The following is a 17,979-nucleotide window of genomic DNA, read 5'->3' on the forward strand; positions in this document are numbered from 1 at the left end:
TTATACAATAGGAATTTATCTAACCCATTCTTAAAGGTGTTGACAGATTCCGCCATTACAACTCCCTCGGGCAGGGAATTCCAAACACGTATTGTCCTTACCGTGAAAAAGCCTTTACGCCGTATTGTGCGGAATCTCCTCTCCTCTAACCTGAGCGAGTGTCCACGAGTCCTCTGTGTTGATCTAACCAAAAACAGGTCCCGCGCAAGCTCTGTGTATTGTAGTGATATGAGGGGGAATAACAGAGCTCCCGGCACACACTAATTTGTGGTGTTGTTGTTGTTATTATTATTATATAGGGGAGAGGGGACCTTACAGTGATATATGAGGGGGAATAAAATAGCCCCTGGCACACGCTGATATGTTGTATTATTATTATATAGAGGAGAGGGGACCATACAGTGATATTTAACGGGGACTAACACAGCCCCCAGCGCACACTGATATGTGGTATTATTATTATATAGGGGAGAGGGGACCGTACAGTGATATATGAAGGGGAATAACACAGCTCCCAGCACACGCTGATATGTGGTATTATTATATAGGGGAGAGGGGACTGTACAGTGATATATGAAGGGAATAACACAGTTCCCGGCACATGCTGATATGTGGTATTATTATTATATAGGGGAGAGGGGACCATACAGTGATATATGAAGGGAATAACACAGCTCCATTCACACGCTAATATGTGGTCTTATTATTCTATAAGGGAGAGGGGACCGTACAGTCATATTTGAGGAGGAATAACACCGCTCCCGACACGCGCTAATATGTGGTCTTATTATTATATAGGGGAGAGGGGACCGTACAGTGATATATATGGGGGAATAACACAGTTCCCGGCACACGCTGATATGTGGTATTATTATTATATAGGGGAGAGGGGACCGTACAGTGATCTATGAGGAGGAATAACACAGCTCCCGGCACACGCTGATATGTGGTATTATTATATAGGTAAAAGGGGAACGTATAGTGATATGAGGGGGAATAACAGAGCTCCCGGCACACACTAATTTGTGGTGGTGTTGTTGTTGTTGTTGTTGTTGTTATTATTATATAGGGTAGGTGGGACCTTACAGTGATATAGGAGGGGGAATAACACCGCTCCCGGCACACTCTGATATGTGGTATTATTGGCCCTCATTCCGAGTCGTTCGCTCGGTAAATATCTTCGCATCGCAGTGAATTTCCGCTTTGTGCGCATGCGTAATGTCCGCACTGCGACTGCGCCAAGTAATTTTACAATGAAGATAGTATTTTTACTCACGGCTTTTTCTTCGCTCCGGCGTTCGTAGTGTGATTGACAGGAAATGGGTGTTACTGGGTGGAAACAGGCCGTTTTATGGGCGTGTGGAAAAAAACGCTACCGTTTCCGGAAAAAACGCAGGAGTGGCTGGAGAAACGGGGGAGTGTCTGAGCGAACGCTGGGTGTGTTTGTGACGTCAAACCAGGAACGACAAGCACTGAACTGATCGCAGATGCCGAGTAAGTCTGAAGCTACTCTGAAACTGCTAAGAAGTGTGCTAATCGCAATATTGCGAATACATCGTTCGCAATTTTAAGATGCTAAGATACAATCCCAGTAGGCGTAGGCTTAGCGTGAGCAACTCTGCTAAAATCGCCTTGCGAGCGAACAACTCGGAATGAGGGCCATTATTATATAGGGGAGAGGGTACTGTACAGTGATATATGAGGGGAAATAACACAGCTTTCGGCACACGCTGATATTTGGTAATATTATTATATAGGGGAGAGCGACACGAACAGTGATATACAAGGAGAATAACACAGCTCCCGGCACACACTATGTGATCTTATTATTATATATGTGAGAGGGGACCGTACAGTGATATATAAGTGGGAATAAAATAGCCCCTGGCACACGCTGATATGTTGTATTATTATATAGAGGAGAGGGGACCATACAGTGTTATTTAAGGGGGACTAACACAGCTCCCGGCACACGCTGATATGTGCTATTATTATTATATAGGGGAGAGGGGACCGTACAGTCATAATTGAGGATAATAACACAGCTTCCGGCACACACTGATATGTGGTATTATTTAGTGTTCACTCTAGGCTGTTTTAGCAGGGCGCCGCGCCCTGCCCGTTTTTTAACAGGCAAAACCCGCCCTGCCCCTTTTGCGGCGCCCTGCTAAAACAGCCGCCCGCTCCCTGCCCTCCCGGCGTGTATTGATGCCGTGCGGAGGTGCTGGGCACGCCCCCAACAGTGACATCGCCGGCCACAGACGCTCTCTATAGTAGCGTCTGTGGGCCGCACCGCCCCCTAAAATGACGGAGGCGTGGCCACGCCCCCTAATTTGCGTGGCCGCGCCCCCATTTCGGGGGCGCGCGCGGCTTCGCCGCGGGCACGCATGTGCCCCCCTGAGTCCGGCGCCCTGCCCCAGTTCACTCCTAGAGTGAACACTATTATTATTATATAGGGGAGAGGGGACTGTACATTGATATATGAGGGAGAATAACACAGCTCCCGGAACACGCTGATATGTGGTATTATTATTATATAGGGGAGAGGGGGCCGTACAGTGATATATGAGGGATAATAACACAGCTTCCGGCACACGCTGATATGTGGTATTATTATTATATAGGGGAGAGGGGACCGTACAGTGATATGAGGGATAATAACACCGCTTCCGGCACACGCTGATATGGGGTGGTAATATTATTATATAGGGGAGATTGGACCATACAGTGCTATATGAGGGGAATAACACAGCTCTCGGCACACCCTGATAAGTAGTATTATTATTATTATGTAGGGGAGATGGGACCGTACAGTGATATATGAGGGGGAATAATACAGCTCCCGGCACACACTGATATGTGGTATTATTATTATATATGGGCGAGGGAACCGTACAGTGATATATGAGGGGAATAACACAGCTCTCGTCACACGCTGATATGTGGTATTATTATTATATAGTGGAGAGGGGACCGTACAGTGATATATGAGGGGGAATAACACAGCTCCAGGCACACGCTGATATGTTGTATTATTATATAGGGGAGAGGGGACTGTACAGTGATATATTAGAGGCAATTGCAGCTCCTGCACATGCTGATATGTGGTATTAATAGTATATAGGGGAAAGGGGACCATACAGTGATATGAGGAGGAATAACACAGCTCCTGGCACACACTGATATGTGGTGGTAGTATTATTATTATATAGGGGAGAGGGGACCGTACAATGCTATATGAGGGGAATAACACAACTCTCGGCACACGCTGATATTTGGTATTATTATTATATAGGGGAGATGGGATTGTATAGTGATATATGAGGGGGAATAACACCGCTCCCTGAACACACTGATATGTGGTGTTATTATTATATAGAGTGAGGGGACCGTACAGTGATATATTAGTAGAATAACACAGCTCCCGGCACACGCGGATATTTGGTATTATTATTTTATAGGGTAGATGGGAATGTACAGTGACATATGAGGGGAATAACACAGCTCCCGGCACACGCTGATATGTGGTATTATTATTATATAGTGGATAGGGGACTGTACAGTGATATATGAGGGGGAATAACACAGCTCCCGGCACACACTGATAAGTGTTATTTTTATTATTATTATTATTATAAAGGGGAGAGGGGACAGTGATATATGAGGGGGAATAATACCGCTCCCGGCACACACTGATATGTGGTATTATTATTATATAGGGGAGAGGGGACTGTACAGTGATATATGAGGAAGAATAACACAGCCCCCAGTACACGCTGCTTTGTGGTATTATTATTATTATATAGGGGAGAGGGAACCGTACAATGATATATGAGGGAAATAACACAGCTCCCGGCACACGCTGATATGTGGTGGTATTATTATATATTGGAGAGGGGACCGTACAGTGATATATGAGGAGGAATAACACAGCTCTTGGCACACACTGATATGTGGTCTTATTATTATATAGGGGAGAGGGGACCATATAGTGATATATGAGGGGAATAATACAGCTCCCGGCACACACTGATTTGTGGTATTATTATTATATAGGGGAGAGGGGACCGTACAGTGATATATGAGGGGGAATAACACAGCTCCCGACACACACTGATATGTGGTCTTATTATTATATCGGGGAAAGGGGACCGTACAGTGATATATGAGGGGGAATAACACAGCTCCCGACACACACTGATATGTGGTCTTATTATTATATCGGGGAAAGGGGACCTACCGTGATATCAGGGGGAATAACACAGCTCCTGGCACACGCTGATATTTGGTATTATTATTATTATTATATAGGGGTGAGGGAACCCTAAAGTGATATATGAGGGGGAATAACACAGCTTCAGGCACTCGCTGATATGTTGTATTTTTATATAGGGGAGAGGGGACTGTACAGTGATGTATTAGAGGGAATAACACAGCTCCCGGCATACACTGATATGTGGTATTATTATTATATAGGGGAGAGGGGACCGTACAGTGATATATGAGGGGAAATAACACAGCTCCCTGCACACGCTAATATGTGGTATTATTATTATTATTATTATATAGGGGTGAGGGAACCCTAAAGTGAGATATGAGGAGGAATAACACAGCTGCCAGCGCACGCTGATATATGGTATTAGTATTATTATATAAGGAAGAGGAGACTGTACAGTAATATATGAGGAGGAATAACACAGCCCCCAGCACACGCTGATATGTGATATTATTATTATATAGGGGAAAGGGGACCGTACAGTGATATATGAGGAGAAATAACACAGCCCCCAGCACACGCTGATATGTGGTATCATTATTATATAGGGAAGAGGGAACTGTACAGTGATATATGAGGAGGAATAACACAGCCGCCAGCACACGCTGATATGTGGTATTATTATTATTATATAGGGAATAAGGGACTATACAGTGATATATGAGGAGGAATAACACAGCCCCCAGCACACACTGATATGTGGTATTATTATTATATAGGGGAGATGGGATTGTATAGTGATATATGAAGGGGAATAACACAGCTCCCTGAACACACTGATATGTGGTATTATTATTATATAGAGTGAGGGGACCGTACAGTGATATATTAGTAGAATAACACAGCTCCCGGCACACGCGGATATTTGGTATTATTATTATATAGGGTAGATGGGAATGTACAGTGACATATGAGGGGAATAACACAGCTCCCGGCACACGCTGATATGTGGTATTATTATTATATAGTGGATAGGGGACTGTACAGTGATATATGAGGGGGAATAACACAGCTCCCGGCACACACTGATAAGTGTTATTTTTATTATTATTATTATAAAGGGGAGAGGGGACAGTGATATATGAGGGGGAATAATACCGCTCCCGGCACACACTGATATGTGGTATTATTATTATATAGGGGAGAGGGGACTGTACAGTGATATATGAGGAAGAATAACACAGCCCCCAGTACACGCTGCTTTGTGGTATTATTATTATTATTATTATATAGGGGAGAGGGAACCGTACAATGATATATGAGGGAAATAACACAGCTCCCGGCACATGCTGATATGTGGTCTTATTATTATATCGGGGAAAGGGGACCTACCGTGATATCAGGGGGAATAACACAGCTCCTGGCACACGCTGATATTTGGTATTATTATTATTATATAGGGGTGAGGGAACCCTAAAGTGATATATGAGGGGGAATAACACAGCTTCAGGCGCACGCTGATATGTTGTATTTTTATATAGGGGAGAGGGGACTGTACAGTGATATATTAGAGGGAATAACACAGCTCCCGGCATACACTGATATGTGGTATTATTATTATATAGGGGAGAGGGGACCGTACAGTGATATATGAGGGGAAATAACACAGCTCCCTGCACACGCTAGTATGTGGTAGTATTATTATTATTATTATTATTATATAGGGGTGAGGGAACCCTAAAGTGATATATGAGGAGGAATAACACAGCTGCCAGCGCACGCTGATATGTGGTATCATTATTATATAGGGAAGAGGGAACTGTACAGTGATATATGAGGAGGAATAACACAGCCCCCAGCACACGCTGATATGTGATATTATTATTATATAGGGGAAAGGGGACCGTACAGTGATATATGAGGAGAAATAACACAGCCCCCAGCACACGCTGATATGTGGTATCATTATTATATAGGGAAGAGGGAACTGTACAGTGATATATGAGGAGGAATAACACAGCCGCCAGCACACGCTGATATGTGGTATTATTATTATATAGGGAATAAGGGACTATACAGTGATATATGAGGAGGAATAACACAGCCCCCAGCACACACTGATATGTGGTATTATTATTATATAGGGAAGAGGGGACCGTATAGTGATATATGAGGGGGAATAACACAGCTCCCGGCACACACTGATATGTGGTATTATTATTATTATATAGGGGAGAGGGGACCGTACAGTGATATGATTCATGTCCCTTGTCCTGGAGCTTCATCTACAGCGCTGCAGGTACTTATGGGGCATTATACAGTAACGCCAGGGGATGTGTCTGGGTGATGACTGGAGAGGTGACTGCTGGGAATGGGACATTATACAGTAACACCTGGGGATGTGTCTGGGTGATGACTGGAGAGGTGACTGCTGGGAATGGTACATTATACAGTAACACCAGAGGACGTATCTGGGTGATGACTGGAGAGGTGACTGCTGGGAATGGGACATTATACAGTAACACCAGGGGATATGTCTGGGAGATGACTGGAGAGGTGACTGCTGGGAATTGGACATTATACAGTAACACCAGGGGATGTGTCTGGGTGATAACTGGAGAGGTGACTGCTGGGAATGGGACATTATACAGTAACACCAGAGGACGTATCTGGGTGATGACTGGAGAGGTGACTGCTGGGAATGGGACATTATACAGTAACACCAGGGGATATGTCTGGGTGATGACTGGAGAGGTGACTGCTGGAAATGGTACATTATACAGTAACACCAGAGGACGTATCTGGGTGATGACTGGAGAGGTGACTGCTGGGAATGGGACATTATACAGTAACACCAGGGGATATGTCTGGGAGATGACTGGAGAGGTGACTGCTGGGAATGGGACATTATACAGTAACACCAGGGGATGTGTCTGGGTGATGACTGGAGAGGTGACTGCTGGGAATGGGACATTATACAGTAACACCAGGGGACGTATCTGGGTGATGACTGGAGAGGTGACTGCTGGGAATGGGACATTATACAGTAACACCAGGGGATATGTCTGGGAGATGACTGGAGAGGTGACTGCTGGGAATGGGACATTATACAGTAACACCAGGGGACGTGTCTGGATGATGACTGGAGAGGTGACTGCTGGGAATGGGATATTATACAGTAACACCAGGGGTTGTGTCTGGGTGATGACTGGAGAGGTGACTGCTGGTAATGGGGCCTTATACAGTAACACCGGGGGATGTGTCTGGGTGATGACTGGAGAGGTGACTGCTGGGAATGTGGCATTATACAGTAACACCAGGGGATGTGTCTGGGTGATGACTGGAGAGGTGACTGCTGGGAATGGGACATTATACAGTAACACCAGGGGATATGTCTGGGAGATGACTGGAGAGGTGACTGCTGGGAATGGGACATTATACAGTAACACCGGGGGATGTGTCTGGGTGATGACTGGAGAGGTGACTGCTGGGAATGGGACATTATACAGTAACACCAGGGGACGTGTCTGGTTGATGACTGGAGAGGTGACTGCTGGGAATGGGGCATTATACAGTAACACCAGGGAATGTGTCTGGATGATGACTGGAGAGGTGACTGCTGGGAATGGGATATTATACAGTAACACCAGGGGTTGTGTCTGGGTGATGACTGGAGAGGTGACTGCTGGTAATGGGGCCTTATACAGGAACACCGGGGGATGTGTCTGGGTGATGACTGGAGAGGTGACTGCTGGGAATGTGGCATTATACAGTAACACCAGGGGATGTGTCTGGGTGATGACTGGAGAGGTGACTGCTGGGAATGGGACATTATACAGTAACACCAGGGAATGTGTCTGGATGATGACTGGAGAGGTGACTGCTGGGAATGGGATATTATACAGTAACACCAGGGGTTGTGTCTGGGTGATGACTGGAGCGGTGACTGCTGGGAATGGGACATTATACAGTAACACCAGGGGATATGTCTGGGAGATGACTGGAGAGGTGACTGCTGGGAATGGGACATTATACAGTAACACCAGGGGACGTGTCTGGGTGATGACTGGAGAGGTGACTGCTGGGAATGGGACATTATACAGTAACACCAGGGGATATGTCTGGGAGATGACTGGAGAGGTGACTGCCTGGAATGGGACATTATACAGTAACACCAGGGGACGTGTCTGGGTGATGACTGGAGAGGTGACTGCTGGGAATGGGACATTATACAGTAACACCGGGGGACGTGTCTGGGTGATGACTGGAGAGGTGACTGCTGGGAATGGGACATTATACAGTAACACCAGGGGATATGTCTGGGAGATGACTGGAGAGGTGACTGCCTGGAATGGGACATTATTCAGTAACACCAGGGGACGTGTCTGGGTGATGACTGGAGAGGTGACTGCTGGGAATGGGGCATTATACAGTAACACCAGGGGACGTGTCTGGGTGATGACTGGAGAGGTGACTGCTGGGAATGGGGCATTATACAGTAATACCAGGGGGATGTGTCTGGGTGATGACTGGAGAGGTGACTGCTGGGAATGGGACATTATACAGTAACACCAGGGGATATGTCTGGGAGATGACTGGAGAGGTGACTGCTGGGAATGGGACATTATACAGTAACACCAGGGGACGTGTCTGGGTGATGACTGGAGAGGTGACTGCTGGGAATGGGACATTATACAGTAATACCAGGTGACGTGTCTGGGTGGTGACTGGAGAGGTGACTGCTGGGAATGGGACATTATACAGTAACACCAGGGGACGTGTCTGGGTGATGACTGGAGAGGTGACTGCTGGGAATGGGACATTATACAGTAACACTAGGTGACGTGTCTGGGTGGTGACTGGAGAGGTGACTGCTGGGAATGGGACATTATACAGTAACACCAGGGGACGTGTCTGGGTGATGACTGGAGAGGTGACTGCTGGGAATGGGACATTATACAGTAACACCAGGGGACGTGTCTGGGTGATGACTGGAGAGGTGACTGCTGGGAATGGGGTATTATACAGTAACACTAGGGGATGTGTCTGGGTGATGACTGGAGAGGTGACTGCTGGGAATGGGGTATTATACAGTAACACCAGGGGATGTGTCTGGGTGATGACTGGAGAGGTGACTGCTGGGAATGGGACATTATACAGTAACACCAGGGGATGTGTCTGGGTGATGACTGGAGAGGTGGCTGCTGGGAATGGGGCATTACACAGTAACACCAGGGGATGTGTCTGGGTGATGACTGTATCATTGTGTGTGTCAGGTGTCTATAAGGTGTCAGGGTATCACTGTCTATGTCTCCATGCAGGAGGGGGAGTATATAGAGGAACACAGTGCTCTATACAAGGACGTGATGATGGAGAATCACCGGCCCCTCACATCACTGGGTAAGAGGAGACTGTCATGTATTGTACAGGGGAGAGCAGGTATGGGGCCCCCTATATACACACATCATCTGATAATCACATATATACACTGTACTCAGTCACTGTGTGTTTCCTACAGATGGACCCAGTAACAGAGATACCCCAGAGAGATGTCCCCGTCCTCTGTATTCCCAGGATTGTACAGAGAAGAATCACAGGATCCCACAGGAGGATCAGGTAGGTGGGATTTAGGGTCTCGCCAATATACCAAAGTGACTGTCACTATATTATCTGTACAGGAGCTGTGTGTCTTATACACTGATATTCTTAAGTATTATCTTGAAGAAATCAGGACCTACTAAAGTTTTATTGTGCTTAATTTAGGGTGAAATCCTCACTGTTATTAAGCTAGAAGAAACAGAGGGAGAAGAGAATTATGTTACTGATATTAAGATAGAAGATAAAGATGAAGAAGAGATGTACATTACTAATATTAAGTTAGAAGATATAGAAGGAGAAGAGACGTTTGTGACCATTATGAAGGGAGAAGAAGAGACGTATGTGACTGATATTAAAGCAGAAGATACACAGGTAGAAGAGATGTATGTGATGGGTGATCAGCAGTGTAAGGAGGAGGAGATCCCTACAGATATCAGCACAGGTGAGTAATACACACTACCACTGTCCTCTTGCTTTACTGTCGTCTCAGTGATTGTCTATATTGAAGCTGCAATATAACTTTGTAACTGTCGGTAACAAAGGTTCCAGAGAGAGCTTCTCCGGAAATGGAACAAACGTTATCTGCACCATTGTCAACACACAAGGTTGTCTCCAAAGACTCGTTTGTTTCTCTGCCCTTAGGAGTTGGCCTTTAGATGCCTTTCTCCGAGTATGAGTGGTAACTCTACACTCATTTTTTTTTTTTTATATGGATGTTAGACTCCGGGAGAGTTTACACTTCTCATCAGCATCCTCAAGCCAAAGCCAACTTTCTTTTCTTTCCATCAGTGCTCAGAATCTTCTCTGGGGAAACAGTAAAAAGCCAGTCAGATAATGCTATAGCTGTAGCTTATCTAAAGCATGAAAGAGGGACCCAGAGTTCCCAGGTCGTGGGCAGAAAAACATCATAGCCACCTTCTTCGTGGGTGTACAAACCTGTTAAGCGAACTACCTGAGTAGCCAGTAACTGTATCTGAGGAAGTGGCAGTATGGCGTCTTGGCACAACTACAGGATGAGCACAGAAAATAGACTCTGCAACCTTATACATTGACTCCATGGTTGTGCCATTGGAATTTCCTCTTTACCTTTTCCCCGCCCCCAGTAGAAATGCTACCAAGGGTTCTTGTTTCCCCAAATTGGCAGAGAAGAGCTTGGTATTCTGATCTCACTTTGTCAGCTTGTCTGTATGGTCTGCTGCTGTGTGCTGATCTCCTATCCTAAGGTCCTATCAGTCATCTGGTTTTACTTCAATTGACGACAATGGAATGGTTATTGAAGCCAAGATCTTAAAACCCAGTGGCCTCTCTGACAGCATAATATAAACTATGAGGACAGACAGAAAAATTGTTTCTGCTAGTAACAGTCATAGAATGTGTTGGAACTATAGTTTGAAAAGAAGAGTTTTCACTTATTCAACGTTCCTTTTTGGCCAGACTCCCATCTGTTTCTTCAAGGCGGATTGAATGCTGGATTGTGGTTAGGATCAGGTCTTTGCCCTGTCCTGTTTTATTCTAGAGGCTTCTATCCTTAATTCCAGGTAATCAGACCTTAAAGGGGTTCTTCATGTGCAGCCTCCGTATGTGCCCTGGGACCTCCATTCGAAGAGAGACCATTACAGGGTTCTTCCTGGGATTGACAGCATCTCCATAACATGACAAGGAGAGCCTTTAGGGTGTCCTCTCTTTCAGTTAGAATTTCTCACATTTTATGCAGGTTGTACTCACAAGCTGAGGTGGAGTTTTGGACCTGGGGGGGAGGGGCCAGTATGGTTGGGCCATAACTGGCCACTGGAAGTGGTGGCTAGTTTTTTTTTGTTCATGGTTTTTTTTTAGTGTCCACGAGTTGTTGTCATGTCTGTAAATAAACACAGGCAGTGGGGTTTTTCCCCACTTAAAAATTGCATCTGTCCTACCCTTCTTGCGGGTGTCCTTAAGGGTATGACCATATAATATGTAGCCATATCCATTGGTAAGGTTTCATTGGTGTCCTAGGGACACTTATGCCCTAAGGGCCCCGTTGTTGCAGTTCCTTTCACGTGTTTCTCTTTGCTAATGTTAGGGAGCCTTTCTTCCCTAGCTGCAGGTCATCAGAGTCCTTCCCCCTGACCATATATGGGTAACTGGTGATGGTACAGTTGCCAGCTGCCCTCTGGTTGGCTCAGTAAGGCAATACCTACATGTTCCCATGTCCTATGCAGAAAGGGTGTCTAGGTCCCACACTACAGAGTTGTGGACACATACTGGACACACTAGATATTGGAGCCATTTTCCTTATCTGTCATTTCCTTTGGCGATCTCTGGCAGTTGCAGGTTCTACACTTCTTCCGGATGATGGCATATCTTACTGTTGATGCACAACCGTTTTTTGTGGTGGGTTCCCCCATAGGCGTATATTAGGCAGACTTGATAGGGAGGTTCACTCATCTTGGGATACCACCCTCGCCTCTATTGATTGACTTTATAGAAAATATTTGTGCACTACTTGAAGTGTTGAAAGTTCTCTTACGGTTCTGGGCCTTCTGTTCATGTTTCTGCAGTTTTCCTGTTTTCTGGGCTTCTTTGATGCCCTTCTGCAATTGCTAGGATGTCGCCATCCTCCTTTGTGGGGACATTCTCCATAATCAGGCCATTTGAGTCAGTACTCAGGTGGCTTGTGTGTGTGATTGTTACTCATTACGGTCCCACATCTTGGTGGAGGTTTGAAGTCTGCACGGGTTCCAGTGTTTGTTTCTCTAACGTCCTAGTGGATGCTGGGGACTCCGTAAGGACCATGGGGAATAGACGGGCTCCGCAGGAGACTGGGCACTCTAAAGAAAGATTAGGTACTATCTGGTGTGCACTGGCTCCTCCCTCTATGCCCCTCCTCCAGACCTCAGTTAGAATCTGTGCCCGGCCAGAGCTGGGTGCTCTTAGCAGGCTCTCCAGAGCCTGCTAGAAAAAGAAAGTAGTTGTTAGGTTTTTTATTTTCAGTGAGATTCTGCTGGCAACAGACTCACCGCTACGTGGGACTGAGGGGAGAGAAGCAAACCTACCTAACTACAGCTAGGTTGCGCTTCGTAGGCTACTGGACACCATTAGCTCCAGAGGGATCGAACACAGGTACCATACCTCGATCGTCCGTTCCCAGGGCAGCGCTGCCGTCCCCCTCGCAGAGCCAGAAGCACTAAAGTCCGGAGAAGAAAGAAAACTTCGAAATCGGCGGCATGAAGACTCCTGTCTTCACATAAGGTAGCGCACAGCACCGCAGCTGTGCGCCATTGCTCCCACAGCACACCTTCACACTCCGGTCACTGTAGAGTGCAGGGCGCTGGGGGGGGGGCGCCCTGGGCAGCAATTTGGGAACCTTTGGCACAAATGAACATATATACAGTCACAGACTGTATATATGTGAAAACCCCCGCCATTTTCTTCATACAGAAGCGGGACAGAAGCCCGCCGCTGAGGGGGCGGGGCCTTCTTCCTCAGCACACCAGCGCCATTGTTTCTTCACAGCTCCGCTGGAAGCAGCTCCCCAGGCTCTTCCCTGCAGTATCCAGGTACAAGAAGGGCAAAAGAGAGGGGGGGGCACATAAATTTCGGCGCAAAAAGGTTAAAATCAGCAGCTACTGGGTAGACACTAATTATAGTGTAAATCCCTGGGTTATATAGCGCTGTGGTATGTGCTGGCATACTCCTTCTCTGTCTCCCCAGAAGCCTTAGTGGGGTCCTGTCCTCAGTCAGAGCATTCCCTGTGTGTGTGCGGTGTGTTGGTACGCCAGTGTCGACATGTATGACGAGGAAGGGTACGTGGAGGCGGAGCAAGTGCATATGGATGTGGTGTCGACGGCGACGACACCGGATTGGATGGATATGTGGAAGGTGTTAAATGATAATGTAAACTCCTTGCATAAAAGGTTGGACAAAGCTGAGGCCTTGGGACAGTCAGGGTCTCACCCAGTGCCTGATCCCACAGTGCAGAGGCCGTCAGGGTCTCATAAGCGTCCACTATCCCAGTTAGTCGACACAAGTGTCAACACGGAGACTGACTCCAGTGTCGACGACGATGAGGCTAAATTGCAGCCTAAAATGACTAAAGCCATCCGCTACATGATTATAGCAATGAAGGATGTATTGCACATTTCTGAGGAAATCCCTGTCCCTGACAAGAGGATTCATATGTTTGGGGAGAAAAAACAAGAAGTGACTTTCCCCCCCTTCACATGATTTAAATGAATTATGTGAAAAAGCCTGGGAATCCCCTGAAAGAAAGGTAATCATTTCCAAAAGATTACTTATGGCGTATCCTTTCCCGCCAACGGACAGGTTACGCTGGGAATCCCCTCCCAGGGTAGACAAGGCGTTAACGCGCTTATCTAAGAAGGTGGCCCTGCGGTCTCAGGATACGGCCGCCCTAAAGGATCCTGCAGATAGAAAGCAGGAAGCAATCCTGAAGTCTGTGTGTACACATTCTGGTACTCTCCTGAGGCCAGCCATTGCTTCGGCATGGATGTGTAGCGCTGTAGCAGCGTGGACAGATACTCTGTCGGAGGAATTAGATACCCTGGACAGGGATACTATTATACTGACCCTGGGACATATCAAAGACGCTGTCCTATATATGCGGGATGCCCAGAGGACATTTGCTTACTGAGCTCTAGAGTTAGCACAATGTCCATTTCTGCCAGAAGGGTCTTATGGACTCGGCAATGGACAGGGGATGCTGATTCTAAAAGACATATAGAGGTTTTGCCATATAAGGGTGAGGAATTGTTTGGGGACGGTCTCTCGGACCTGGTTTCCACAGCTACAAATGGGAAGTCAAAATTCTTGCCGTATGTTTCCTCACAGCCTAAGAAAGCACCGTATTACCAAATGCAGTCCTTTCGTCCCCCAAAAAGCAAGAAGGTCAGGGGTGCATCCTTTCTTGCCAGAGGCAGGGGTAAAGGAAAAAAGCTGCATCATGCAGCCAGTTCCCAGGAACAAAAGTCCTCCCCGGCTTCCTCTAAATCTACCGCATGACGCTGGGGCTCCACAGGCGGAGCCAGGAGCGGTGGGGGGCGCGTCTCAAGAATTTCAGCCACCAGTGGGTTTGTTCACAGGTGGATCCTTGGGCGATACAAATTGTGTCTCAGGGATACAAGCTGGAATTCGAAGTGACGCCCCCTCAACGTTTCCTGAAATCTGCCTTGCCGGCTTCCCCCATGGAGAGGAAAGTAGTGCTGGCGGCAATTCACAAACTATATCTCCAGCAGGTGGTGGTAAAGGTTCCCCTACTTCAACAGGGAAGGGGCTACTATTCCACCATGTTTGTGGTACCGAAACCGGACGGTTCAGTCAGTCCCATTTTGAATTTAAAGTGCCTGAACATTTACCTGAAAAAATTCAAGTTCAAAATGGAATCGCTCAGAGCGGTCATTGCAAGCCTGGAGGAGGGGGATTTCATGGTGTCTCTGGACATCAAGGATGCTTACTTGCATGTCCCCATTTATCCTCCTCATCAGGAGTACCTCAGGTTTGTGGTACAGGACTGTCATTACTAATTCCAGACGTTGCCGTTTGGCCTGTCCACGGCACCGAGAATATTTACCAAGGTGATGGCGGAGATGATGGTACTCCTTCGGAAGCAAGGAGTTACAATTATCCCATACTTAGACGATCTCCTCATAAAGGCGAGATCCAGGGAGCAGTTGCTGATCAACGTAGCACACTCTTAGGAAGTGTTGCGACAGCACGGCTGGATCCTGAATATTCCAAAGTCGCAGCTGATTCCTATGACGCGTCTGCCCTTCCTGTGCATGATTCTGAACACAGACCAGAAGAAGGTGTTTTTCTCCCGGAGGAGAAGGCTCAGGAGCTTGTGACTCTGGTCAGAGGCCTCCTAAAACCAAAACAGGTATTGGTGCTTCACTGCACGCGAGTCCTGGGAAAGATGGTGGCGTCATACGAAGCCATTCCCTTCGGCAGGTTCCATGCGAGGATCTTTCAATGGGATCTGTTGGACAAGTGGTCCGGATCGCATCTTCAGATGCATCGGCTGATCACCCTGTCCGCCAGGGTGTCTCTTCTGTGGTGGCTGCAGAGTGCTCACCTCCTCGAGGGTCGCAGGTTCGGCATACAGGACTGGGTCCTAGTGACCACGGATGCAAGCCTCAGAGGATGGGGGGCAGTCACTCAGGGAAGAAACTTCCAAGGACTGTGGTCAAGTCAGGAGACTTGTCTGCACATCAATATCCTGGAACTAAGGGCAATATACAACGCCTTGAGTCAAGCGGAGCCTCTGCTCCGAGACCAACCTGTGCTGATCCAGTCAGACAACATCACTGCGGTCGCCCATGTAAACCGCCAGGGCGGCACAAGAAGCAGGGTGGCAATGGCGGAAGCCACCAGGATTCTTCGTTGGGCAGAGAATCACGTGCAAGCACTGTCAGCAGTGTTCATTCCGGGAGTGGACAACTGGGAAGCAGACTTCCTCAGCAGGCACGACCTCCACCCGGGAGAGTGGGGACTTGATCAAGAAGTCTTCTTGCAGATTGTAAATTGATGGGAACTGCCACAGGTGGACATGATGTCGTCCCGTCTCAACAAAAAGCTAGAAAGGTATTGCGCCAGGTCAAGGGACCCTCAGGCAATAGCTGTGGACGCTCTGGTAACACCGTGGGTGTTCAAGTCAGTCTATGTGTTTTATCCTCTGCCTCTCATACCCAAGGTGTTGAGAATCGTAAGAAAAAGAGGAGTGAGAACGATACTCATTGTTCCAGATTGGCCAAGAAGAACTTGGTACCCGGAACTGCTACAAATGCTCACAGAGGACCCATGGCCTCTGCCTCTCAGACAGGACCTGTTGCAACAGGGGCACTGTCTGTTCCAAGACTTACCGTGGCTGTGTTTGATGGCATGGTGGTTGAACGCCGGATCCTAGCAGAAAAGGGCATTCCGGAGGAAGTTATTCCTACGCTAATAAAGGCTAGGAAGGACGTGACAGCAAAGCATTATCACCGGATATGGCGAAAATATGTTGTTTGGTGTGAGGCCAGGAAGGCCCCTACAGAGGAATTCCAGCTTGGGCGATTCCTACACTTCCTACAGTCAGGTGGGACTATGGTCCGAAAAGTAGGGTCCATAAAGGTCCAGATTTCGGCCCTATCCATTTTCTTTAAAAAAACACTGGCTTCACTGCCTGAGGTTCAGACATTTGTTAAAGGAGTGCTGCGTATTCAGCCCCCTTTTGTGCCACCAGTGGCACCGTTGGATCTCAATGTAGATTTGGATTTCCTGAAATCCCACTGGTTTGAGCCACTTAAGACAGTGGAGCTCAAGTATCTCACTTGGAAAGTGGTCATGTTGTTGGCCTTGGCTTCGGCTAGGCTTGTGTCAGATTTGGCGGCTTTGTCATGTAAAAGCCCCTATCTGATTTTCCATGTAGACAGGGCAGAATTGCGGACCCGTCTGCAATTTCTGCCAAAGGTGTTGTCATCTTTTCATCTGAACCAACCTATTGTGGTGCCTGCGGCTACTCGTGACTTGGAGGACTCCAAGTTACTGGACGTAGTCCGGGCTTTGAAGATTTATGTTTCTAGAATGGCTGGAGTCAGGAAGACTGATTCGCTGTTTATACTGTATGCACCCAACAAGCTGGGTTCACCTGCTTCAAAGCAAACTATTGCTCGCTGGATCTGTAACACGATTCAGCAGGCTCATTCTGCGGCAGGATTGCCGCATCCAAAATCAGTAAAAGCCCATTCCACAAGGAAGGTGGGCTCTTCTTGGGCGGCTGCCCGAGGGGTCTCGGCATTACAACTTTGCCGAGCTGCTACTTGGTCGCGTTCAAACACTTTTGCAAAATTCTACAAGTTTGATACCCTGGCTGAGGAGGACCTTGTGTTTGCCCATTCGGTGCTGCAAAGTCATCCGCACTTTCCCGCCCGTTTGGGAGCTTTGGTATAATCCCCATGGTCCTTACGGAGTCCTCAGCATCCACTAGGACGTTAGCGAAAATAAGAATTTACTCACCGGTGTCACGTCTAGCAAAGTTTGGGGATCCGGCAGTTGAGACTTGCCCAAGGAGGTAGCAGGCTGGGGAAGAACAAAATGAGGGGGTTGGATATAGTTCCTTTGCATGGGATACGGAGCAATGAAGGATGTAGGCGGAGTTTGAGAGTCAATGAAAAGTATTTATTATGTACATG

At 47.3% G+C, this 17,979-nt stretch overlaps 1 protein-coding gene across 4 annotated transcripts in view; it reads left to right on the plus strand.

Annotated features, from left to right (window-relative positions):
• Window positions 1–17,979, plus strand: part of LOC135054535 (oocyte zinc finger protein XlCOF6-like) — a 49,785-nt gene that overhangs the window by 10,272 nt on the left and 21,534 nt on the right. For 3 of the 4 annotated variants that reach the window (XM_063957680.1, XM_063957678.1, XM_063957679.1), the window contains exons 2-5: window positions 6,448–6,515; window positions 9,538–9,616; window positions 9,735–9,832; window positions 9,980–10,256. In XM_063957680.1, the coding sequence (XP_063813750.1) occupies window positions 6,471–6,515; window positions 9,538–9,616; window positions 9,735–9,832; window positions 9,980–10,256 (499 nt within the window). In that variant the 5' untranslated portion in view covers window positions 6,448–6,470. The remainder of the gene's footprint in view (window positions 1–6,447; window positions 6,516–9,537; window positions 9,617–9,734; window positions 9,833–9,979; window positions 10,257–17,979) is intronic. The other variant, XM_063957681.1, reaches the window with a different exon arrangement.

Source organism: Pseudophryne corroboree, chromosome 3, assembly GCF_028390025.1.
Source record: "Pseudophryne corroboree isolate aPseCor3 chromosome 3, aPseCor3.hap2, whole genome shotgun sequence".
In the NCBI taxonomy this organism is placed as follows: domain Eukaryota; kingdom Metazoa; phylum Chordata; class Amphibia; order Anura; family Myobatrachidae; genus Pseudophryne; species Pseudophryne corroboree.